The 24,063-nt window shown below is 41.5% G+C and overlaps 1 long non-coding RNA gene and 5 gene segments (V, D, J or C); 2 read left to right on the forward strand and 4 right to left on the reverse strand.

Moving 5' to 3' along the window:
- Positions 1-5,274, forward strand: part of LOC100695241 (Ig kappa chain V-III region CBPC 101-like) — a 201,447-nt gene extending 196,173 nt beyond the window's left edge. The window contains 1 exon segment of the V gene segment in view: positions 5,169-5,274. Within this exon segment, the coding sequence occupies positions 5,169-5,259 (91 nt within the window).
- LOC102076541 (Ig kappa chain V-V region MOPC 21-like) overlaps positions 1-24,063 on the reverse strand; it is an 811,057-nt gene that overhangs the window by 102,870 nt on the left and 684,124 nt on the right.
- LOC102076925 (Ig kappa-b4 chain C region-like) overlaps positions 1-24,063 on the reverse strand; it is a 489,463-nt gene that overhangs the window by 17,581 nt on the left and 447,819 nt on the right.
- On the forward strand, positions 12,841-13,344 carry LOC112843399 (Ig kappa chain V region K-25-like). The segment is given in 2 exon segments: positions 12,841-12,899; positions 13,007-13,344. Coding segments are annotated over 2 exon segments (375 nt in total).
- On the reverse strand, positions 15,392-16,535 carry LOC109196609 (Ig kappa-b4 chain C region-like). The segment is given in 2 exon segments: positions 15,392-15,792; positions 16,481-16,535. A coding segment is annotated over 1 exon segment (264 nt).
- Positions 21,892-22,579, reverse strand: LOC112843416 (uncharacterized). The gene is made up of 3 exons (XR_003215735.1): positions 22,422-22,579; positions 22,112-22,340; positions 21,892-22,025 (listed from the first exon to the last, which is right to left on the reverse strand). It is a non-coding gene; the product is annotated as an uncharacterized LOC112843416 (long non-coding RNA).

Here is a 24,063-nt window from a genome sequence, read left to right on the forward strand (position 1 = left end):
CTCCACGTCTGCCATCGCAGTCCGTGACATTGATGGGATGTTAAAAACACATCATGTATTCATATTACTTATTGGGGAAACAATAAGTGTGCGTCTGAGCTGGTTGGAAGGTAGAAAACTAGATTAGAGGCAGATAAGAAACTAGAAAGGATTGGGGTTGTGAAATTAATGTTTTAATTACCTCTGTAAATCCTTCCCCTCACATTCGTCTGGAATAATCAGGCCCTATCTTATCTAAATGAACCCATAGCATCATATCACCCTATTAGAGCACTTCACTCTCGCACTGCAGGCCTACTTGTTGTTCCTAGAGTATTTAAAAGTAGAATGGGAGGCAGAGCCTTCAGTTTTCAGGCCCCTCTTCTGTGGAACCAGCTTCCAGTTTGGATTCAGAAGACAGACACTATCTCTACTTTTAGGCTTCAAACTTTCCTTTTTGCTAAAGCATATAGTTAGGGCTGGATCAGGCTGCTGGGGGATTCACACCTTTACTCCCCTTTCACTCACTATGTGTTTCTACACCTCTCTGTATTTATTCATTAGTTATTATTAATCTCTGTCTCTCGTCCACAGTCAGTTTTTTTTCTTACATACTAAGTAATCTTTTATACATGATGAATTTAGCACTTACTAATATCTCACTAATGCTTTTTACCGTGTCAAAATTATAAAGTGTTACAAATACATTGATGTTAGAACTGTGTCTTCTGTTCTGTTGTTCATTATGTTTCTGAATAATTATCAGCTTTTCTCAGGAGCAGAAATCAAAACTATTTCTCTCCACTAGATGTCATGAATTCTTTCATTATTCAGTCTCACTGAGGGAAACTTTGTAAGCTCAGGACAGCTGCAGCTGACTGACTCTGTGTGTTTGCATATGTGTCCTGCCTCTCTGCTCACAGCTGTTAAGAGGCCAGTGTTGATCAGTGGCTGTCCAGGCCTTTCAGAGCCACTCACACACCAGCAGCACAATGATGATGTCACTGACTCTACTGCTGGCCACCCTGGGGCTCCTTGTTCAGGGTGAGACTCTCTGTGAAAACTTTGCTTCAGCATGCAGCCAGGTTCACCACAATGATGTTCTGCTATGATGGAGAAACTCTGAAACAAGCAGCATTGACCTTCTTCCATCTGTTCTCCATGTTAAAGAAATTATCCTCTAATGTTTGGATGTTGATCATGTCAATAACTTTTTCATGTTTTCAGGTTCATGGGGACAAAAAGTCCTGACTCAGTCTCCTGGATCTCAGTCTGTTGTTCCAGGACAGACTGTCTCTGTCAGATGTAAAGCCAGTTCAAGTGTCAGCACATGCCTCCACTGGTACCTTCAAAAGGATGGAGAATCTCCCAAACTCTTAATTTATTATGCTACCAGCCGTCAGTCTGGAGTTTCTGATCGTTTCAGTGGAAGTGGATCTGGGACTGACTTCACTCTGACTATCAGCAGAGTTCAGGCTGAAGATGCAGGAGTTTATTACTGTCAGCAGTGTAACAGCTTCCCGTTCACACAGTGATACAACGCTGTACAAAAACCTCTCACTGCTGGAGAGGAACTGAAAAAAAAGATCATCTGAACTGACAGCTGCTCAGAAACACACATTATTTATGTTTACAAAATATTTTGATAATTTTAAAAATAGGTTTGTATGGCCAAATAAATATTTATTGCTAAAATTAATTATCTTCAAATCAGAGAATATCGATACGAGCAATGAGTAAAAGCAATCATTTAAATATTTTATCTTTCGATTATGAAAGCTAGAAACAATGTTCTCAAACTGAAAAGACTAATGCCTAATTCAGCCTGCTTTTATTTTCTGCTTTTTTTTTTTTTTTTTTAAGAAAATCGCTTAAAAACCTTGAGCCCTTTTCAAACAGATCAAACATTAAATTATTTTCAGGGTTTTAACTCTTGAAATATGAAGTATTCATTAAAGAAAATCACAAATGGAAAATAATGAATCTACAAAAATCTTTGAAAGTAGTTCTAGTAGCGAGCAGCTGATGGATGTGAGTTTATTTATTCATTTATTGCCTTTTTCTCCAAAAGTTGATTCTGTTCATCTGGACGTAGCGTTTTCAGTGGGAGAAACGTTTCGTCAATCATCCAGGTGACTTCTTCAGGCTCAGCTGACTGCAGGTTTCCCTTATAAACAGTACATTTGCATAATGACTGAAACCAGCCCAGTGAAGGAACAATGGGCTGGGAGGTCACCTTCATCATAATTATGCAAATTTACATGACCATTGATCAACAACCACTACTCAATGCCCACTGATTAATGGCCATGAGTACCATTCACAGAGAGTTGGGGAATTTCAGCAATCACAGCATTGTTGGATTTATTGCCTTTTCTTTTGTTTTGTGTTTCCCTTTGTTTTAGGTTTACGCTCTGATGTGTAGTGATACCTATAGTAAAAATGAGCACTGGTCTGTCATCAGAGTCTCTGAGAGTGGAGTGTGGGAGCTCTGGGTGGCCTGACAGGTCACAGAGCCCACCTTCTCCCACTGGTCTGCAGGGAGCCTCAGGGTGCTGCTCCAGCTGTAGTGGCCGTCATTCTGCAGCGCCCCGGGGCTCCTGCTCTCCTCTCCACTGCTGCTTCTTCCATCCACCTTCCAGGACAGCCTCCAGTCTGAGGGGAAGCCCTTGTTGGCCACACACATGACTGTAGCCTTCCCCTGCTGCAGCTCCTCACTAGAGGGCGCCAGCACGGTCAGGGAGGGGGGGACTCGACCCACTGCAGAGAGAGAGAGAGAATAGATGTTAGAGAAACTGGGGTGGAACTGCTCTCCAGTTGTTTCACTTCCCTCTCTGAGCTTGGTTACCATGGTAACAGACAGGGTTCATTGCTGAACTATGGCAACAGACAGTGGCGGTCCTAGCCAATTTGGCGCCCTGGGCGAACACTCCCTCTGGCGCCCCCCCCACCACCACCACCACACACACACATAAAACATATTAAGGATTGTACATTAATATAAAACTGTTGTCGGGACCATACTGAATTTCACCAGAGAAACACACACACATATGAAGAGAGAGAGAGTATGCATAGTATGCAAACAGCTACCAAACAGCCATCATAATTCATCATACAATGAGAACAGGACAAATCAACAATTGACAATGACTAATTAATATTAAAATCTATAACATATCTGTTTGGAGTTTAGTCTGTTACTGTTGCTATTTTTACCATTTTTTCTTGGAGCAACTGTAACCCACATTATTTCCTTAGGGATTAATAAAGTATTCTGATTCTGATTGTGTCAGGATGACCTGCCATTATCCAATGACACATCTGCTTACCTGTATCTTTTGCTCGTTTCTCCTCCTCTTCTTTTCTCTTTTTTCTAAACTGAGCACCTGATGGCTTTGAAGTTTTCTTGTCCATCTTCCATTGGTTTTAATTTTGCACTCCAGTATGAACACCCATCCCCCAACTCAGGGATCACCACAACATAATCTAATAGACCTACACCTTAGTTCACAGATTCACTTTGTCTAGGGTTTATTTCTGGGATTTCGCACAACCCAGGGTTCAAATCATGAATCCATAATGGGCTTGGATTTACAACATTATGAATGAAATGTGCTCTATTTGGAAGCAGCCGCCCTTACTCCCAGCAAATGGGCGATGGAAACCCAATCGGTGCCTACAACATTTCCGATATGCGCTGGCATGATGTCGGGGCAGCATGAGTACGAGTAATTTTTTTTTTTTTTTTTGCCGATGCCCGTGATGCTGCCCCCACAATGATGCCGCCCCGGGCAACTGCCCGTGTTGCCCGTATCAAAAACCGCTACTGGAATTATGTTTAGAAGACAAAATGTGTGTGTTTGTTTGGTGCATCCTCCTGATAGGCTGATGGTGTGTACAGACCCAGTAACTACTTGAAGGAGGCTGACAGCCGATTTAGCTGACTTGAGCAGAGGACTCCACTCCAGTTAAGGGAGAAAGGCTGAAAGGCTGAGTATGGGAAGCTGTGGGAGAGCAGGCTGAATGAAACACGTTCCTTTGATTCACACATAAAATACGTGTGAAAGGAGGGATTTGTTAGGAATAAAATGATTAAATAAAGTTGTTTTTGTGAATTTTATATACATTTTGCAATTGTGCTCATTAAGTGTTGGGACTCGGTGTAATGAGGGTCAAGAGCATCAATTATTGAGACTGACATGTTGAGCTGCAGAGGGATTTGCAAATATGCTTACACATTACAACTAGTTCAAGTCAGGGGGATATTTTTCTGAGCCAGGGGAGTCTGAACATCATGTCCAAGATGTAGATAACAATTAGAAAACAACAGGCTCAGAATTGCTGGATAATATTAATACAGCAAGGTTAGGGAGCGAGGTGTTTTTCTTTCTCTGTCTTCTTCCAGGAAAAGGAGCAGATGTGAGACGAGGTCAGACGTGGATGAAGTGCAGAAGAAGATCCAGTCGGGAGACGGCAGGACCGGGCGCCTCGTTTCAAAGGAGAAGATCATAGTCATAAGTCATAATAATACTTGTTTTTGTTGTGGTATAAAACTGTATTGCCCCGCCCGCGGGGTCATCCTTTTTTGTGAAGCAGACCGTTGACACAGTTGAACATCTCTAGGAGATTTTGGAGCGATGTGTTAGACAGAGGTCTCTACATGTTTTTGGAGAATGGCCTTCATCCCTCCAGCAGAGTTCACAGTCTTAGTATTGCTGTTCAGCGGTGGCTCAATACCATTGTATGTTTGTGTCCTTTGTCAATATAGATGCATCTTTGTGTGGAGTGGATCAGCCAGTTTATCAGAGCATCAAACACAAATATATCAGATTTTTCATTATTTTAATATAGTCTGTAAAAATGTAGGAAATCAAGAAAGTCTTAATTTACACTGATGCATTTTAATTAAAATTTAAAATTCAGGAAATTGGATCCACTGTGTTATTCTTAGATTTTGATATCAGAAAAAAGTCCCAAGACATTAAAGTCAAAAGTTTTATATTCCAAATAAATTATTTATTATTTAAATGTGATGCACTCTAATGTTTTCAGTTTTCACATCAGCTGAAAAAATGATACAAACAGTGAATGATTTTGTTGAGTTTGTTTGTTTCAGAGTCAGAGAGCCGTGTCTCTCTACAGTCAGAGGTTTTTGTACGGCGGCTCAATGAGTTCGTATCACTGTGGTTCACGTTCGGTGGAGGAACCAGACTGGATGTTGGAAGTAAGTTCATTAAACTGTGTTTACTGGAAAATCTAGTAAAAGTTTATATGTAAAATTAATTCTTAGACTGCTTAGATAAAAGAAAATGTTTGGTTTTTTTTGTTTTACAATTTTTGTATTCATGGTTCTCCTGTTATATCATGGTGGGTTACTTAGAGCAGACTTTTTTTCTTGTCTAGCAGAGTATCCTGGGACGAATGGTGTATTTATCACATACATGTCAATAATAAATGGACGCCTCCATGTGATCGTGTGTTGTCACTGAGAGCTCCTCAACAGGTACTGGCTGTAACTCGAGGTGAGATTGTTTCATCTGAAAGTCTAAAGTGCAGGATGAACTTTGAATCTCAGAGTAAGGGCTGTTTATATGTGACAAATATGTCACTGCATATGATTTGGATGTTATTTATATGTAGTTATGATCACATGTAATTTAATCATGAAAGCAACTCATGACTTCTGTTTTTGACACTGAGTCGATTTTTTAAAGATTATTTAGATTATTTAAAATAAAATGTATTTTTTATGTCGAGCTGTATATTTAATGATTTCATTTTTATATCTGTTAACATAAAGGTCTTATTTTACTGATAACTGTTAATATTTAACAAATCATAGATGATATTATGGCGGCTCTAGTATGAAACTGAGGTCAAAGGTCACAATGAGTGACTTTGAAATGGTAAGCTATTTTTAGATTGGAAGCAAACGTGTGTGTGTGTGTGTGTGTGTGTGTGTGTGTGTGTGTCCTCAGTGAACTGTATCAGTCTCTGCAGTATCTTCCAGCTGCAGCAGTCAGTTCAGTTTCTGTTCAGTCTGACTGAGGGAGGTTTTTGTACGACTGTTTTTCACTGTGTGAACACACGCTGACTATTAGGTAAGTGAAGACTCTGACAGTAATAAACTGCTGCATCTTCAGCCTGGACTCCACTGATGGTCAGAGTGAAGTCAGAGTTTGATCCACTGCCTGTAAAACGAGCTGGAATCCCTGATTCTCGAGTGTCAGTAATGCGAATGAGAAGTTTAGGAACTCCTCCATCTTTCTGTTGGTACCAGTGTAAATAGCTTCCACCATATACCCTCTGACTGGTCCTACACTTGATGTTCACAGATCCTCCCACAGCAGAGCTCACTGCTCCAGGCTGAGTCACTGTGATCTGTCCTCTGGACTCTGAGGATACAGAGACAAAAACATAAAGCAGCTTCATGGTTTTGTGGGCTTCATTTCAGAGGGACAGATGTTGATAGAGGAGAGGAGTTTGATTCTCTGGACTTTACCTGTGAAGCAGCAGCAGAGGAGAGTCCAGATGAGGACGCAGATCAAAGTCATGTTTTTGATGAGGAGGATTTCTGTGGCTTCTGTTGTGATGAAGGACAGCTGTCAGTCATCCAGTGTTCAACTCTCAGGACTATAAACTCTCCCAGAGCACTGGAGCATGGTGCTGCTGATGCAAAGTGCCTCTCTATGGAAATGATCTCACTCCAACAGGGACTTGTATCCATCTAATGATGCTGTTTATCAATGAATTAATAATTTCATGATAATAATGAGAAATACATTAAAACACTTTTTCTTGGAGCATAATTAAGAAGGTTTAAATCTGACCTGATTTTAGAGTCGAAATGCTCCTTTAGATCTCACAATAATTTCATTAGAAATGAATAAACATTAGACTTGTATTCAAGACCACCTAAACCAAGACCAAGACAATACCAAGACCAGAGGGTATCGAGAACAAGACCAAGACCAAGACAGACCGAGTCAAGACCAAGACAAAGTCAAGACCAAGACAAAGTCGAGACGAGACAAAAAAGTCTTTAAACTGCAGCCAGATGCTGCTTCGTTTACGGGTGTCAGGCATATTTATGTGTTTTTGCGATGCACTTGCACAGCCCTCCTCACCGCTGTCTACTGTCTCACTCACTGAGAGGTCAGACGCATGCTCCACTTGACTGTCGCGTCTCTCACCCGCTCTGTTTTTCACAAAATGATATTATCCTATATCCTCGCATGTGATTGGCCACAATATGGAGGGATTGGAGCATAGCTGAGCCACTGTGTGAGAGCTGAGCAGCGAAAGGAAATTAAGTGAGGAGCGGCTCTCGCTCAATGTGAGTCAACTCTTCTGATTCACTGCAAAGCACTCTGTAAGCACGGCTCTTAGAGTTGATGCTTTTGCGCGTGACACGCTATCGAACGTTACATTGTGTGTCGTGGATACTGTTGACTCGTAATCTCCAAATTTGCCTCATATTAAATTTGAAAGAGTCATTTTGGAAAATATTTGCACAGTTTTTTTTATTTTTATAAAATTGTGCAAGTAAGTACATTTGACTCATTTATGAAGCTAAATTATGTATTTTTAATGCTGATTTTCTAATCTTATATAAATGCTTAATTTATCTTATGCAATTTACTATCATTATCTCTATTCTGCCTCGAGACTAAAATCTTCTTGAGCGTTTTTGTTTCACTGAAACTCAAATTTTTAAAACTTTTTTTTTTAGAATTTTATCTTCAAAAACAGTTCATAGATGGTACATTTTTTGTTTCCATGTTTTAACCTTTTGCCAAAGTATCTGCAAATATTTTGTGATCATTTTATTTAATCTTTGTGTAAGATTTAAAATTACTATACTGCCATATGGTTACCATTTAACCATACTCTAAAAGCATGCTGACTGAGTGGGCTCAGTTTATGAGATGTAATGTGTCATTAGGTTATTTTTATTGTTCCCAAATACAGCAAAAATGAGTTTGCTTTTTCAGTTCAAATGCTAAATTGTTTAAATTTATTTTTTGATAAAATTCTGACAAATTTAATTTTCTGATTATTTAATTATAATTATAAAAATAAAAAATAGTTCACAGATTACGCACGAGCACATCAGAAGTCAAAGAAACACTTTAATAATGTATCTTTGGTGCTAAAACTCATCTGTTGCCAGTAGCGGTTTTTCATACGGGCGACACGGGCGGTTGCCCGGGCAGCATCGTGGTGGGGGGCGGCATCACGGGCATCGGCAAAAAATAAAAATAAAAAAATTGCTCGTACTCATGCTGCCCCGATGTCATGCCAGGTCATATTGGGGATGGTATAGGCACCAATGAGTTTTCTGCCGCCCATTTGCTGGGAGTAAGGGCACCCTCCGTTTGCGAGGTGTGCCTGCTGCTTGCGGCACAGGGAGGAGAGGGCGGAGCGGTGGGGGATTCTATGGCCGGCTGGAGCAGCATCTAATAACCAACTCGCAAAATAAAACAAAATAAAAACAAAACAACAAACACGAAAACACCAGACATCATGATACAGACTTATAATTTGCACCGATGTTTTTTTCAAAATTCTATACGCGAAAAGTGAGCGCGAGAGCCCTCAGTGCGCCTGCTCGCTGCTGAAGTCAAAGTAAACTTTATTGTCACCTCCGCTACATACAGTCCAGTATATAGAGAGACGAGACGACGAGGCTCCAGTTACAGCAGTGCAAGTAAACAAACAATAAATATAAGAAGAGTAAGAAAATAAATATACAGTTTAGGACCAGGGGTAAAGGGATCAATAACAGTTTAAAATGTATAATTTACAGTTTGATGATTTAAAGTCTCACACACAACCCGTCGAAAGGGGAGGGGGGCCGGCTGCTTCCAAATTGAGCACATTTCATTTATAATGTTGTAAATCCAAGCCCATTATGGATTCATGATTTGAATCCTGGGTTGTGCGAAATCCCAGAAATAAACCCTAAACAAAGTGAATCTGTGAGCTAAGGTGTAGGTCTGTTAGGTTATGTTGTGGTGATCCCTGAGTTGGGGGATGGGTGTTCATACTGGAGTGCAAAATTAAAACCAATGGAAAATGGACAAGAAAAGTTCAAAGCCATCAGGTGCTCAGTTTAGAAAAAAGAGAAAAGAAGAGGAGGAGAAACGAGCAAAAGATACAGGTAAGCAGATGTGTGATTGGATAATGGCAGGTCATCCTGAAACAATCAGAATCAGAATACTTTATTAATCCCTAAGGAAATAATGTGGGTTACAGTTGCTCCAAGAAAAAATGGTAAAAATAGCAACAGTAACAGACTAAACTCCAAACAATACATTATGTTACAGATTTTACACATTTAAGAAATAGCACTAATATATACAGATCACTCAATTATAAATATCAAGGATTAACAGAGGTGATTATAAATAAATATCAAGAAAATTAGTGAGAATATTCCAGAGTAGAAAAGAGTGTGTGTTCAGCACAATATTAATTAGTCATTGTCAATTCTTTATTTGTCCTGTTCTCATTGTATGACGAATTATGATGGCTGTTTGGTAGCCGTTTGCATAGTATGCATACTCTCTCTCTCTTCATGTATGTGTGTGTGTCTCTGGTGAAATTCAGTATGGTTCCGACAAGTTTTATGTTAATGTACAATCCATAATCTCAGTCTTGAATCCTCTTCACCTGATTCATTACTGACCCTAATCAACAATCGCATCTTAAAGGATGGTGGTGCATGTTCTTTCTCTCGTGCTGTTGTTATCAATATGTTAATTAGAGTCCTCACAAATGGGCTAAGACAACAAGCAGTCAGTCATCCAGACCATGGTAGTGTAAGGAGCTTGGAAAGAAAACAACTGGACTTCTTTAAGTTGCTGTAAGACGTTTCACCTCTCATCCAAGAAATTTCTTCAGTTCTAAAAGACACGCAATAAAAATCATCATTGTTGAAAATTTGTCTAAAATGTTTTTTCTGCTTTTAGAGTTTCACCTTTTTCACTGGTGGAAATCAATCTTATGTTCTTCCCCAAGATGCCATGAAATATTTAAATAATCAGAACTCACTGAGTGAAAACAGTATGTTATGTTGAAGACAGCTGTCCTTTATAATATCGCTACTTTAAGGAAGAGCATCCTGCTGTACAAATGAACCTGAGGAAGGATATAGAGATGTGCAGAATGGAAGTGCTGTCAGAGAGCTGACTGATGGAATCAGAATCTATATATAGAATGAATGTTTACTGTCCATCCATCTTCATCCGCTTTATCCGGGGCCGGGTCGCAGGGGCAGCAGCCTAAGCAGAGAGGCCCACACCTCCCTCTCCCCAGCCACCTCCTCCAGCTTATCCGGGGGAACACCAAGGCGTTCCCAGGCCAGCCGAGAGATAGAATCTCTCCAGCGTGTCCTGGGTCTGCCCTGGGGCCTCCTCCTGGTGGGACATGCTTGGAACACCTCACCCAGGAGGCGCCTAGGAGGGGAGGCATTCTTGTCAGATACCCGAACCACCTCAGCTGGCTCCTTTCGATGCGGAGGAGCAGCGGCTCTACTCTGAGCCCCTCCCGGATGGCCGAACTTCTCACCCTATCTCTAAGGGAGAGGCCAGCCACCCTTTGGAGGAAGCTCATTTCCGCCGCTTGTATCCGTGATCTCGTTCTTTCGGTCACTACCCACAGCTCGTGGCCATAGGTGAGGGTAGGGACGTAAATCGACCGGTAAATTGAGAGCTTCGCTTTTACACTGTTGCGAAATCAGTTTTTACCCCGGTTCTTTTATTCGTCGAAGCATCCAGAAACGGCACCGGAACTCAGTAGTTATTTCACAAAACCTTTATTCATCTTTATTCATCTTCATTTAAGCATGCACTTCTAGAAGGGAAGACGAGGCCGGTGTGTCCCTCTGCAAAATCTTCACCCCTTTGTTAGTTACAGCCAGCTTTATAGAAGCGGCCGCATCATAAATCCCCCACAGTGTGCTGCAAACTCTGTGTTTGTGTCTATGTGCACGAGCCTGTGAATGCCTGTGTGTGCCCGTACCCATATGCCTATGTGAGTGCATGTGAGTGAGTGTGCATGTGGATGCGTGAGTGTAACAGTTTAAGCACTGTGTGTGTGTGTGTCTCTGCATACGTGACTCCCTGCCAGTCATAAAAGTCCATCTCCCTTCCAGACCACAGTTATCAAGTTACAAATGTTGAGACCCCTACCCAGGTATCCTCTGGGGAATTTCCACTCAGCATTCACTCCTCTTTGTCTTACTTTCACAGTTCAACTGGGGGGAGGGTCTCCTAACATCTACTCCTAAGTTCATGACACACTCAGGCCTTTATTACATTGAGGGCAGTGTCAGTGTCTCTACAATAATTCTACATTCTATCTTAACACATTTCTAAACTCTAAGATAAGCTAAACATTCCTAAAAACACTCAGCTCCCTCTTCACCACGACGGACCGGTGCAGCGTCCGCATCACTGCAGCCGCAGCCCCACTCCGTCTGTCGATCTCCGGCTCCCTTCTCCCATCACTCGCGAACAAGACCCCGAGATACTTGAACTCCTCCACTTGGGGAAGAAACCAATCCCCGACCCAGAGTATGCACTCCACCCTTTTCCGGCTGAGAACCATGGCCTCAGATTTGGAGGTGCTGATCCTCATTCCCACTGCTTCACACTCGGTTGCGAACCGTTCCAGTGCGAGCTGGAGGCCATCACCCGATGAAGCCAACAGAACCACATCACCCGCAAAAAGCAGAGATGAGATTCTGAGGCCACCAAAGTGAAAGCCCTCCACCACTTGGCTGCGCCTAGAAATCCTGTCCATAAAAATTATGAACAGAACCGGTGACAAAGGGCAGCCCTGGCGGAGCCCATCACCCACCGGGAACGAGTCCGACTTATTGCCGGCAATGCGAACCAAACTCTTGCAACGGTTGTATAGGGATCGAATGGCCCGTAGCAATGGGCCAGACACCCCATACTCCCGCAACACCTCCCACAGGACACCGCGAGGGACACGGTCGAATGCCTTCTCCAAGTCCACAAAACACATGTAGACTGGTTGGGCAAACTCCCATGCACCCTCAAGTATCCTTGAGAGGATAAAGAGCTGGTCCAGTGTTCCACGACCAGGACGAAAACCGCATCGTTCCTCCTGTATCCGAGGTTCGACTAGCGGACGAACTCTCCTTTCCAACACCCTGGCATAGACTTTCCCAGGGAGGCTGAGGAGTGTGATCCCCCTGTAGTTGGAACACACCCTCCGGTCTCCCTTCTTAAAGATGGGGACCACCACCCCGGTCTGCCAGTCCAGGGGTACTGCCCCTGATCTCCATGCAACATTGTAGATGCGTGTCAACCAGGACAGCCCTACAACATCCAGAGCCTTCAGGAACTCGGGGCGGACCTCATCAACACCAGGGGCTCTGCCACCAAGGAGTTGTTTAACTGCCTCAGTGACCTCGCCCCCGGAAATTGGCGGGTCATTCCCCTCATCCCCAGACTCTGCTTCCTCCTCGGAAGACGTGTCAGTGTTTACTGTCTGAAAAGTATAAAATTACAAAAACAAGATGACAGAAAAAGAAAAGAAAACAATAATAAGAGAGACAGATTTATATGCTATTATATTCCTCACATTTTTATCTGACCAACAATATCAAGATCAAGAGTTTTTATAGGAAATGAGAAAATGTTTGGCCATGAAGTTTGAAGTCATTGACTGTGAGAGTCAGTCAGATCATTTCCATAGAGAGGCACTTTGCATCAGCAGCACCATGCTCCAGTGCTCTGGGAGAGTTTATAGTCCTGAGAGTTGAACACTGGATGACTGACAGCTGTCCTTCATCACAACAGAAGCCACAGAAATCCTCCTCATCAAAAACATGACTTTGATCTGCGTCCTCATCTGGACTCTCCTCTGCTGCTGCTTCACAGGTAAAGTCCAGAGAATCAAACTCCTCTCCTCTATCAACATCTGTCCCTCTGAAATGAAGCCCACAAAACCATGAAGCTGCTTTATGTTTTTGTCTCTGTGTCCTCAGAGTCCAGAGGACAGATCACAGTGACTCAGCCTGGAGCAGTGAGCTCTGCTGTGGGAGGATCTGTGAACATCAAGTGTAGGACCAGTCAGAATGTTTATAGCTCCAGCTATTTACACTGGTACCAGCAGAAAGATGGAGGAGTTCCTAAACTGCTCATTTACCTTGCTAGCAGACGAGCATCAGGGATTCCAGCTCGTTTTACAGGCAGTGGATCAAACTCTGACTTCACTCTGACCATCAGTGGAGTCCAGGCTGAAGATGCAGCAGTTTATTACTGTCAGAGTTATCATGTTATCAACAGTCAGCTTGTGTTCACACAGTGAAAAACAGTCGTACAAAATCCTCCCTCAGTCAGACTGAACAGAAACTGAACTGACTGCTGCAGCTGGAAGATACTGCAGAGACTGATACAGTTCACTGAAGACACACACACACACACACACACACACACGCGCGCACTAACTCTATTCTTAAATGACCTTTAAACTCAGTCTTCACACTAAAACTCAATAATTTAGCTTCATCTTATTTAGCAGCAAAAGTTGAAAAATACAATAAAATATGCACCTTTGATTCATCACACATCAGACATCTGGAGGACGACCATCATCGATCATACAAATTAAATAATACACATGTAAATACAGAGATAAACACAATAATGTTCACATTTAACAATGACACAAAAAATGATCCATTATTCAAATATTTGAAAATCTCATCTTTAATTTGTTTTGAATGTTTTATTTCATAGACTTAATAATACCTTACTAATGTTTAACAGCGTGACATCATCATAAAATACTACCAAGATCTGTAACCACTAAAAATAAGATGTGATCATCCTCCTGACAGACTGTGGTCTTTTTCTTGTTTTAAGAGGTTTAGTGAAGTGAGTTTCTCTCATTTTGCTGTGAACACAAGAAGAGATGAACTTCTATGTAAGTTGATTAAAGCAGACCTGTAGTCTCTCACCTGCCTGCATTCCTGTGTGTTTGTTCTGTTAGTCTGTTCTTAACATCATGTCCACTGTCAAGCTCAATTCTGTCGTCATTATTTGAGTCCAGTTATTGTCTTGCCGCCTTCTGTGAGTTACTCAGCCTCTGTTTTGTGTGCTTTAAATCTCAGACTCCTTATCTCCACCTCATCCTGGTGTGGGATTATAATATTATCTTATGCCCTGTATTGTATACCCCAATCATTAATCAGGGGTATACCCTGATTAATGATTGTGAAACTATTATGTAGTTTTAGTTTGTATTATTCTCCTGAATTAGAAGAAGGTGATAACTATTACAGGTATTAAACTGATTTGTATTACATTAGACTGCTGATTTAGTGTGAAGGAATGATATTGTTTTATGATGCATTATACTGCTGAGTTATAGGAAATACTGTTTTCAGAGAGTCAGGGCCTTGCTTTTCTGATAGTAGAGGAGACAGAGAGCACATTCCACAGGAGTTTTACTCTCACCGTTGTTGAAGGCAGACAAAATAGGGAGTAGCCAAGGCATTAAGTCAGGCTCGCTAGGAGTTAGAAAGAATGTGAATGTTTAGGTTTTCACGACTAGGTGGGGGCCACTAGAGGCTATAAGAGCTTGAGTAACCCTCCACCATTTTGAGATCTGATGCTGTCTGCGTACAGTGTTCATCTCCCACACGTGTGTTCATTAAAAATCATCGTTTGACTCAACCCGGCCAGACCAGTGTTGTTATTTTGGATTTCCTCTTGTATCCATCTCCAATACTTTTGAACCCTAACACAGGATAATTAGAGATCCTCAACTAAGTCTCCACCTGCTTCATCTCTGCCACCACCAGCTTCTAGACTCTTCTCTGCTTTGTTACTTCATCAGTTTCACTGTCAAATAGTTAATAAATCAAACTTTAATAAATCTTCTTTTAAACTCCATTTAAATAAACTCTGTTTAAACATACAGATGACATCCTGCTCTTTAATTTCAATGACTAGGATTTTTTTTCTGCATCATCAGATTAAAATGTAGATCATAAAACAGCTTTGAGACTAGAAATTCTGAAGAGCACACAGATAATCTATGGTTGACATGACCTCAACATCTTATAGAAAATATTAAATGTGTGTATAAAAATATATTTAGCCATTTAATTGTACTTTACACTCAATGTGTCTGTTGACATTTTTCTTTTGATCTGTCTAATTAAATCTTCCAAAATCTTTATTTTTTAATGTGCATTTATTAAATTCACAGAGTCAAAGAACATGTTTCCTCGTTGCATTTTTATTCTTTTAAAAGTTTAAAAATCAGCTTTACAACAGACACAAAAGGGTGAAACTAGAGGAGATTGTTGCTATGATTTTTGTCATTATGGGATGGAAAATATGACTGTTTGATGCTTTTTAAAAAATCTGCAAACAAAAAGAAACAAAGAGACAGAAGAAAAACAGCATCACAGACTCAGTGATTGACATCAGGACTGGGAACACTGGTCTCTCCTCAGTATCTCTGAGACCAGAGTCTGGGAGCCCTGGGTGGCCTCACAGGTCACAGAGCCCACCTTCCCCCACTGGTCTGCAGTGAGCGTCAGGGTGCTGCTCCAGCTGTAGAGGCCGTCATTCTGCAGCACTCCAGGAGTCCTGCTCTCCTCCCCTCTGATGCTGCTGCTGCCACTGCTGTCGCTCGTCTTCCAGGACAGACTCCAGTCTGAGGGGAAGCCCTTGTTGGCCACACACATGAGCGTGGCCTTCCCATTCTCCAGCTCCTTGTTGGAGGGACCCAGCACCTTCAGGGCGGGGCGGGTATCACCTAGGAAACACCAATCAGCTTAGAGGACACGAACCACAATTTGAATTTCTCCGTTAAGAAGTTTCTGTCAGGTGTTTTTTCTGCTCCACCAGTTATTAACTCACACATTGTTTCACTTCCCTTTAAGAAACCTCTCATGCATATCAGCACAGAGGGAATCATCACACAGTTTGACCTGAAATATGTTCAAACTACACTGGAAATAAAAGAAGCAGATGTGGAAACATTTACAGCAGAAGTTTGGCTTTAAAATGATTAGAAGTCTAAATCATGGATGACTGAAGAAATGAGTGGACACAAGCACAGAGCAGCTACTCATTCATATAGATTTGAAATGTTATTGAACAGCTCACATGATTTCAAACTAAATCTGAAACATCTGACACGATAAAAACATCAGAAAACAAACTTTAACTCATCCAAACAGCAGCTGATGTGGTGGAAATTTACAAACTAATCATTAGATGAAGTTTACTCTTGTCTACATATATTTTACTATGACAGAAATGTAGATTAAACAAGAGAAACTTGCAGAGCTCATCTGAATTAGTCCAGTAAAAAGGACAAACATCAAAAACAAAGTTATTTCAAACAAAAAAATACTTTTCTCTCATCTAAGCAGTCTAACAGATAATAATTACATAAAATGATAAAATATTTCATAATAAACAGAGTTTAATTATCTTACTTCCAACATTCAGTCTGGTTCCTCCACCAAAAGTCCACCACAGTGATACAAACTCATTGAGCCGCCGTACAAAAACCTCTGACTGTAGAGAGACACGGCTCTCTGACTCTGAAACAAACAAACTCAACAAAATGAATTACTGTTTGTATGGTTTAATGATATTATAATAGTGTAATTAAAACAAATAAAACCCATTACAACAATATTTAAAGAATATGATTTCAAAATGTAGATTTTACAGCTTTCCACATGTGAAAAGATACATCTCTTGAAACCTGACACTTATTTTTTCACAACTCTAAACACTGAAACTAATTCTCAGCCTAAAACACTTCAAAAACACTTCAGATTCATGTAGTTATGTTTTGAATTTCACAAAAATATTAAGTTCAGGAAAGTGTATCAGTATTTTTTTCTATGATTTTTTTTTTTTAATTTCCGAAGGAACATGTCCATTGTTAAGACCCTGCCTACACATACGGGTTGTTTTTTGTTTTTTTTAAATGAGTTTTTATTTCTATTTTGGAATTCTGTCTGCAAATAATGGTGTTTTAGGAAGTTTTGAAAATTCCTTCCAGGTAGAGAAGACTGTGCTCCGTGCTGTTCTAACTGTGAAGGCTTCTAACTGGCAAACATTACGATTCAATTCGGGTTTTATCACCATGTGTTGCTTTGGTTTGCTTTTGACATGTTTCACACACACGTTTTCAAACGACTTCACTTACATTTATTCGTGAATAGTTAAATGAACTAAAGTAAATGTTTCCCCATCACAGCTTTTCTCAGTTGCTTTGGTGAAAGTCTTACATCAGGAATGTCATTCTCACCACTCTTAATGCAGCTCTCAAAATATGTAAGGCATTTTTCACAACACAAAATCATCTGTGCAAAGACACTTCATAAAACACTTTCACCATCGTTTTAAGAGATCAAAACAGTTTTTTTTGTTTTGTTATTTTTCTCAAAACCTTACCTACTTTGGAAAGAGTACTGCAAAAAATGTAGGCCTAATGTCACAAGGGGCCAAAGGCCTGTACGAAACTGGACTCAAGTCCTGGACCACCTGTGGAGACGGTTGAGTTTGCTTTACACAAATCTTTATTTGGCACAAAAACACAGAGTTATACTTGGTGTGGCAATCCTGACAGGAAAACCTAGTGTGGTGGCCTAAGGTGGCGTGGTGATCAAGAGGGAGAGAGGAAAAGGGGGTTCACAGACTTCTCCAGGGGTGGATGAATTTTAAAGAGGAGTATGGCTTATGTTGCAGGTGGAGTTGGTGGTACTTTGAGGGGAGTAGGTGAAGGTCCAGGTGAGCTGAACAGAGTTAAGATGGGCTGACCTGAGCTCCAAGGGATCCTGTGTGAAGCAGTGGCAAGAGGGCAGACATGTGTGATATTGAAATCCTTCCCAGGAGACGGAGCATGAAACTGCAGTGAGTATGGCCGAGTGTCCGAGTGGCGATCTTAGCTGAAGAGTGGAGCAGTGGCGTGACCAGAGAGCTTTAGCACATGAAAAGTGAGGTAAGAACATAGACTTGGGCAAGGAGCATGAAGCATGGTAGCCTGTTACCACCGTGGGTACGTTGACAAATTAGCAGTGAAGAGACGGCAATAGTGATGTGCGGATCGATCCTAAAATATCGATTCCTCCAATACCAATCATTTATGTTCTAGAATTGATTCTCACATTAAAATATCGATATTTTAGTAATTTAGAGTAAATTTGTAGTTTTTTGTTAACAGGAACACAGTGGAAAGAAACTATAACATTCGGATTGTCTACATTCAAAGGAACTACTTCCTCTTCCGCCTTTCATAGTCATGTGCGAAATACGGCTGTATAAATGTCTCGCAGCCGCTGGCGTGCGCACTCACAACAATGGTTGAGCGTAGTCGGAGTCATGTGCGAACTTATTTTACCTCCACAAACAGCTGAGACGTGGTTTGCGATACATGTGGCAAAAAAGTGCTCCAAGAGTGAGGTGTTGTGACCACACTAGGGAGACATTCAAAATGGCTGTTGGGGGAGGGGGATAAAATACGTTAAATGTCACCGTTATTATTGGCCGGCCCGGAAACAGCGGGGGTGTCCAAATTCAGAGGCTGCTTCCACCTGAGGACCCGGCCTTCGTGGTCTAAAGAAAGCCGGGTAGTACGTCACAGGCTCCCTCGGTGGAGTGAAACTCTGCCATCTGCTCCTTGCTATCTAAAATATAACCGGGCACTGACGTAAGCTCTTCTGTTTAATCATTTTCTGTTTAATGTTTATTCAGCTGTGTGAAAACCAAGGAGGAACCCTCCCGAGGGATTAATAAAGTTAAATTTAATTTAATCTAATCTAATAACTTTAATCTCAGCCAAACCGATTTACTCACGAACAAATAAAACAGTGAAAAAGCCAAACAATAACATTTTTAAGTTATCAAAGTGACTTGTATATCATGTTTAACCCGAGTAGCGAAAGACCGCGGGGGTTTGAAGACGATGTGTCTATCGGCTCAGATATTTGAAGTTTACACAGCTACATTCCCACATGAAAATATGTTAAAAGTTTTTTTGCGACCCAGAAAGAGAAATAAGAGTAATATTAAAACTAAGTAGCTGCCGCCATTGTTGGAAACTGGAATTGGCTGGGCCGCGCTATGAATTCTGCGATATGGTTTTTCAATTTTGTTGTCCGGGTGGAAAATCAGGAGAAATTCGGGAGAATGGTGGCTCCGGGAGATTTTCGGGAGGGGCACTGAAATTCGGGATTCTCCCGGAAAAATCAGGAGGGTTGGCATGTATGGTTGTGGCAACATCACTAACCTTGTCAAACACCTCAGAGTAAATCATATCACAGAATATGACGAGCGTATGTTGAGGCGAACTGAAGAGGTGGAGAGGGACAGGTGCTGCTAGGGCGAGACAGACGTCTCTCACGGAGTCCTTTAGTGCTGCAGGCAGGCAAGGTGTTCAAATAGCCACAACTTCAGTTTTTTTTATTTCTATATGATGAACTCTGCATTATTAAGTGATAAGAACAAGAAATCTGATGTCCTGTAATCATTATGATGCTATAATTTGAGATACAATAAATAAAATAGGTTTTTGTACAAAGTATCGGTATTGGATCAGTATTGTCGATACCACCCTGAATATTACTTGGTATCGGATCGGAAAGGAAATCAGTGGTATCACACATCACTAGACAGCAACGCTGGTCTTAAATATCTTGAGCAGATTGGCTCCATGTGAGGAGATGACGGCTCTGCCCAGGGGCAGACACAGAAGAACATGGACTTAGTGGAAATTTATCAGCAGCTCACCCGGACTGTGACAGCTAATGAAAAGTTTAAAACTGTTTTCAGAAACAAAAATCAAATCTGATATTTGTTTTGCATTTTTTTAACTTTACAAAACTGATGAAATGGAGAAACGCAAAATATTACTCATTAAACTATATGTGTCAGGAAAAGAAAATGTATACAATCTGAGACCACAGCACCTACTACTGTATAGTCCAGTAAAGTCATACTGCATGTTTTTATTAGGTTATTAAGTACACCTGTTAAACTGCTTGTTAGTCCAAATATCAGCAAATCACATGTCAGCAGCTCATAGCATTTACACATGTAGACATGTTGAACACAGCCTGCTGAGGATTAACTCAAACATCATTAAGAAAGATAATTAAAAGTGTCATGTTGATGCCAGACAGGCTGATCTGCTGGGATTTCTTTACACAGCCATTTGTAGGGTTGATGGGGAACAGTCTGAAAAAGAGAGAATATCCAGTGAGCTGTAGTTTTCTAGGTGAAAATACCTCATTGATGCCAAAGGCCAGAGGAGAACGGCCTAAAAGTTTTGAGTTTATAGGACGGCAACAGTAACTCAATCAACCACTCGTTTCAAACAAGACACAGAAGAGCATGTCTGCAAGCACAACATGTGACCTTGAAGCAGATGGGCTACAGCAGTAGAAGACTGCACTGCAGGGCCTCTCAACTAAGAACAGGAAACTGAGGTTATAATTCATATGGAGTGACCAAAATTGAAAGAACAAAACCAAAACCAAAAACACGGTGCTCCAATGGCCTCCACAGTCTCAGTTCAAGACAGCATTTTTGGGATGTGGTTCAAAGGGGTGTCCAGCTGTCAAATCTGCAGCAACAGTATGATGCTATTATGTCAATAAGGGGCAAAATCTCTGACTATTGAGCAAAGTGACAGATCTAGAGCTCTGTCTGACAAAACTGTTTCGAAGAGTTGTTGTCAGGATCCTGGATCACCTGACCCAGTGTTTTGAGTTTCTTGTGTCTCAGGGTTTTTGTATTATGATGTATGTTCTTAGTTCTCTTTGTTGCCCCAGTTTATTCTATAGTCTAGTGTCTTAGTTTGGGTTTCTTGTATTCTGTTTAGTTTTCTGAGTATTTAGTAGCTGCCCTCTGTGCCTCCTTTATGTTAGCCTCTGTTTCTTTGGCTAAGTCACGTACCCGGGTATTTTTGAAAACGCAGATTTTTCTATGCGTTTGCACCTTTCGTCCACACGTAAACGGCGTTTTCGGTCACTGAAAACGGAGATTTCTAAAAACGCCTGCCAGGGTGGATATTTTCGAAAACTCAGTTTTTGCATTTACGTGTGGACGAGAAATACAGAGAAAACGCAGAAAACGCAGCGTCATAGGTGTGCGCCTTTTTCGACGTCACACTGCGCGCCACGTTATTGTTTCGGTGAAATGAATTTCTACAATACTGTTACTGTTAATTGTACTCTCTGCAGTGTTTAAATGCTTACGTATACACACACAGTTACTGTCCCTCCACACATACGACTCGGTTCTGCTTCTATGCCCCATCTTTGTTTACTATTTCCCACCGAGGCTTCTAGACTTCTGATTGGCCAACATTTCTACACGGTTAGGAATATATCGCCACCTGTTGCTTTGGCATGTTCCTAGCAGCGTTTTCCTTCATTTCTGCGTTTACGTGTGGACGGGATTATTTTTTAAAACGAAAACGGAAAATCGTTCAGAAATGTCTTTCTGTGTCTTACCCTCTTGCTTGAGGGTGTCAATGATGGCCTTCTGGACAGCAGTCAGGTCAGCAGTCTTACCCATGATTGCGGTTTTGAGTAATGAACCAGGCTGGGAGTTTTTAAAAGCCTCAGGAATCTTTTGCAGGTGTTTAGAGTTAATTCGTTGATTCAGATGGTTAGGTTAATAGCTCGTTTAGAGAACCTTTTCATGATATGCTAATTTTTTGAGATAGGAATTTGGGGTTTTCATGAGTTATGTATGCCAAAATCATCAATATTAAAACAATGAAAGGCTTGAACTACTTCAGTTGTGTGTAATGAATCTAAAATATATGAAAGTCTAATGTGTCACAAACAAGGAAGCAGTGGACTCAAGAGCAGACTCAATTGCTCGAACTATGTACAATTTATTGAAAGGAAAAGGAACTTAAACAAAACCGGGTCTAACAGAAATCATTCGCAGGAACTGAGGGAGGCCCGAGGGCGGAGAAACGGACGTAGAACACAGGGAGAACACGGGCGGGAACTTCTGCAAACACAGGAGAAGGGTTTTACTGAATGGGAAACAATTAAAGGGCAGAGGTGAGTGGTACTAGTGGGGAGTCTTGTGCTTACTTGAAAACACCAGCTATTAGGCGGGGAAGGGGTTGCCGTGGGAGCGTCCCAGGGATGGTTGAGAGTGTGGGGAGGCTGGTCCAGGTTCCAAGGTGTCCAGGGAAGTTGAAGTACGGGCTGGAGGGCAGGCTGAGGAGAAGATGAGTGTGTGGTCCTAGGGTTGTGGGCAGACTGGAGAACGGGACGGAAACAGAACCAGCGCTGCTGATGAGTACGACGGGTGATGAATCTGGAGAATACAGGAGACAGAAAACACATTAACCCACGATCCAGGCATGCAGAGTCCGAGCACAGAGGAGGCCAAGTTTACCACGGGTGGTAGCAGGACGAACTGGCGAGGAGTGGCAGGCAGTGCTGGCTTAAAAACCCTCTAGATGGAGCCCCGGAAATTGGAAGCAGGTGATGAGCTGGCCAACTCCACCCCAGGGGACGGACAACAGGAACCTGGACCACACCCGACCAGACGCTCCCACAGCATATGACATAATGTTTATCAGTACATTACAGGAAATAATGAACTTTATCACAATATGCTAATTTTTTGAGAAGGACCTGTATATACGGTGGCCCCTAGAGACAAAGCACGTACAAACTCCAAAACACATTTCTAGCGTTAACTGAACTTCCAAAACAGAGCTACCTAGATCACTTAAATTACACAATTGTAAGCATATGTGTATTGTTTGTTTATTTATACACAAGCACTCATATATATTCAAATAATTAAAAAAAGGTCATTTACCTGTTACTACCACACACCAAATCTGGTCGTTGGTACTTGCTGGCTTGTGTAGCCACTAGGTAACAAAAGCTCAACACTGCCCCCTAGCATCCTGGAGCACTTCTGTTGTGTTTTGTTCGGCGTTTTTACGTGTTTTGGAGTTTTTACGTGCCTTGTACGTGCTTCGGGGTTTGTACGTGCCTTGTCTCTAGGGGCCACCATAAATATACTTTTAATTATTCACTCCACATAAAATGTAATAAATAAATCATATAATACAAAAACCAAGTATTTACATTTCATCTTTTAAGTATTTAAATTTTCAGCTTTTTCCTTTTAAACAAATTTAAAGTGCAACAACACAAAATACTGCAAACCACAACACAATTAAATATAAATTAAAATATGAAAAAGAAGATGCACATTCTCTGTCATATGGGCCTGCATGAATAAACTTGCTGAATCCTTTATCATCTGCAACTGAAAATAGTTGTGTATGATTACTATACCTTTCTAATGTGACGTTGTTGTCTCTGGCTCTCTTTCTCTCTCTCTCCCTCCTGCTCTGTTCCTGTGCTACTGCGAGTGTAACTACCGCATGCGAGTGAAGCGGAAAAAAGGTGCGAGAAAGAGGGTGAGAGAAAGAAAAAAAACCCCCACGGATCCCAATAAGGAGCCAGCTCGCGTCGTTCACCTCAGAGATCCGGCTCTAAGAGCCGTTTTGTTTGCGACCGACACATTATCAACACATTCTCAGTCTGGCTGGGGGGCTTCTTTGCCTCCCTCCTGCTGTGTGCCCAGCCAGGAGGATGCGGTCTGTGACCGGCTCCCGGTGCAGACGGCTCCCTGTGATAGTGTTTCCTCACCTGGCTTATGTGTGCCCAGCCCAATTTCACTCTTTAAGTGTGTGTGTGTGTGTGTGTGTGGGGGGGGGGGGGGGGGTGTACGTATGTATCCATGATCGTTTATGTTAATGAGAGTGTGGGGAGTGAGTTGGAGGGCGGGGTGGGGTGTGCTGCTTTTAACCATGTACTTTGTGCTACATTTCTGTATGAAAAGTGCTTTATAAATAAAGATTGATTGATTGATTGATTACTACAGTGCCGTGATCTTCCTCATGCTGTGTGTTTTGTTGGATTCTTCCCAGTTTAGGTTTTGTGGAGTTTTCTGTTCAGCAATAAAAGCTGCCATTTTGAGTTCAGTCCTGTTTCCAGTGAGTTTGCGTTTGGGT

This window comes from Oreochromis niloticus, linkage group LG22 (assembly GCF_001858045.2).
Source record: "Oreochromis niloticus isolate F11D_XX linkage group LG22, O_niloticus_UMD_NMBU, whole genome shotgun sequence".
NCBI lineage: Eukaryota > Metazoa > Chordata > Actinopteri > Cichliformes > Cichlidae > Oreochromis > Oreochromis niloticus.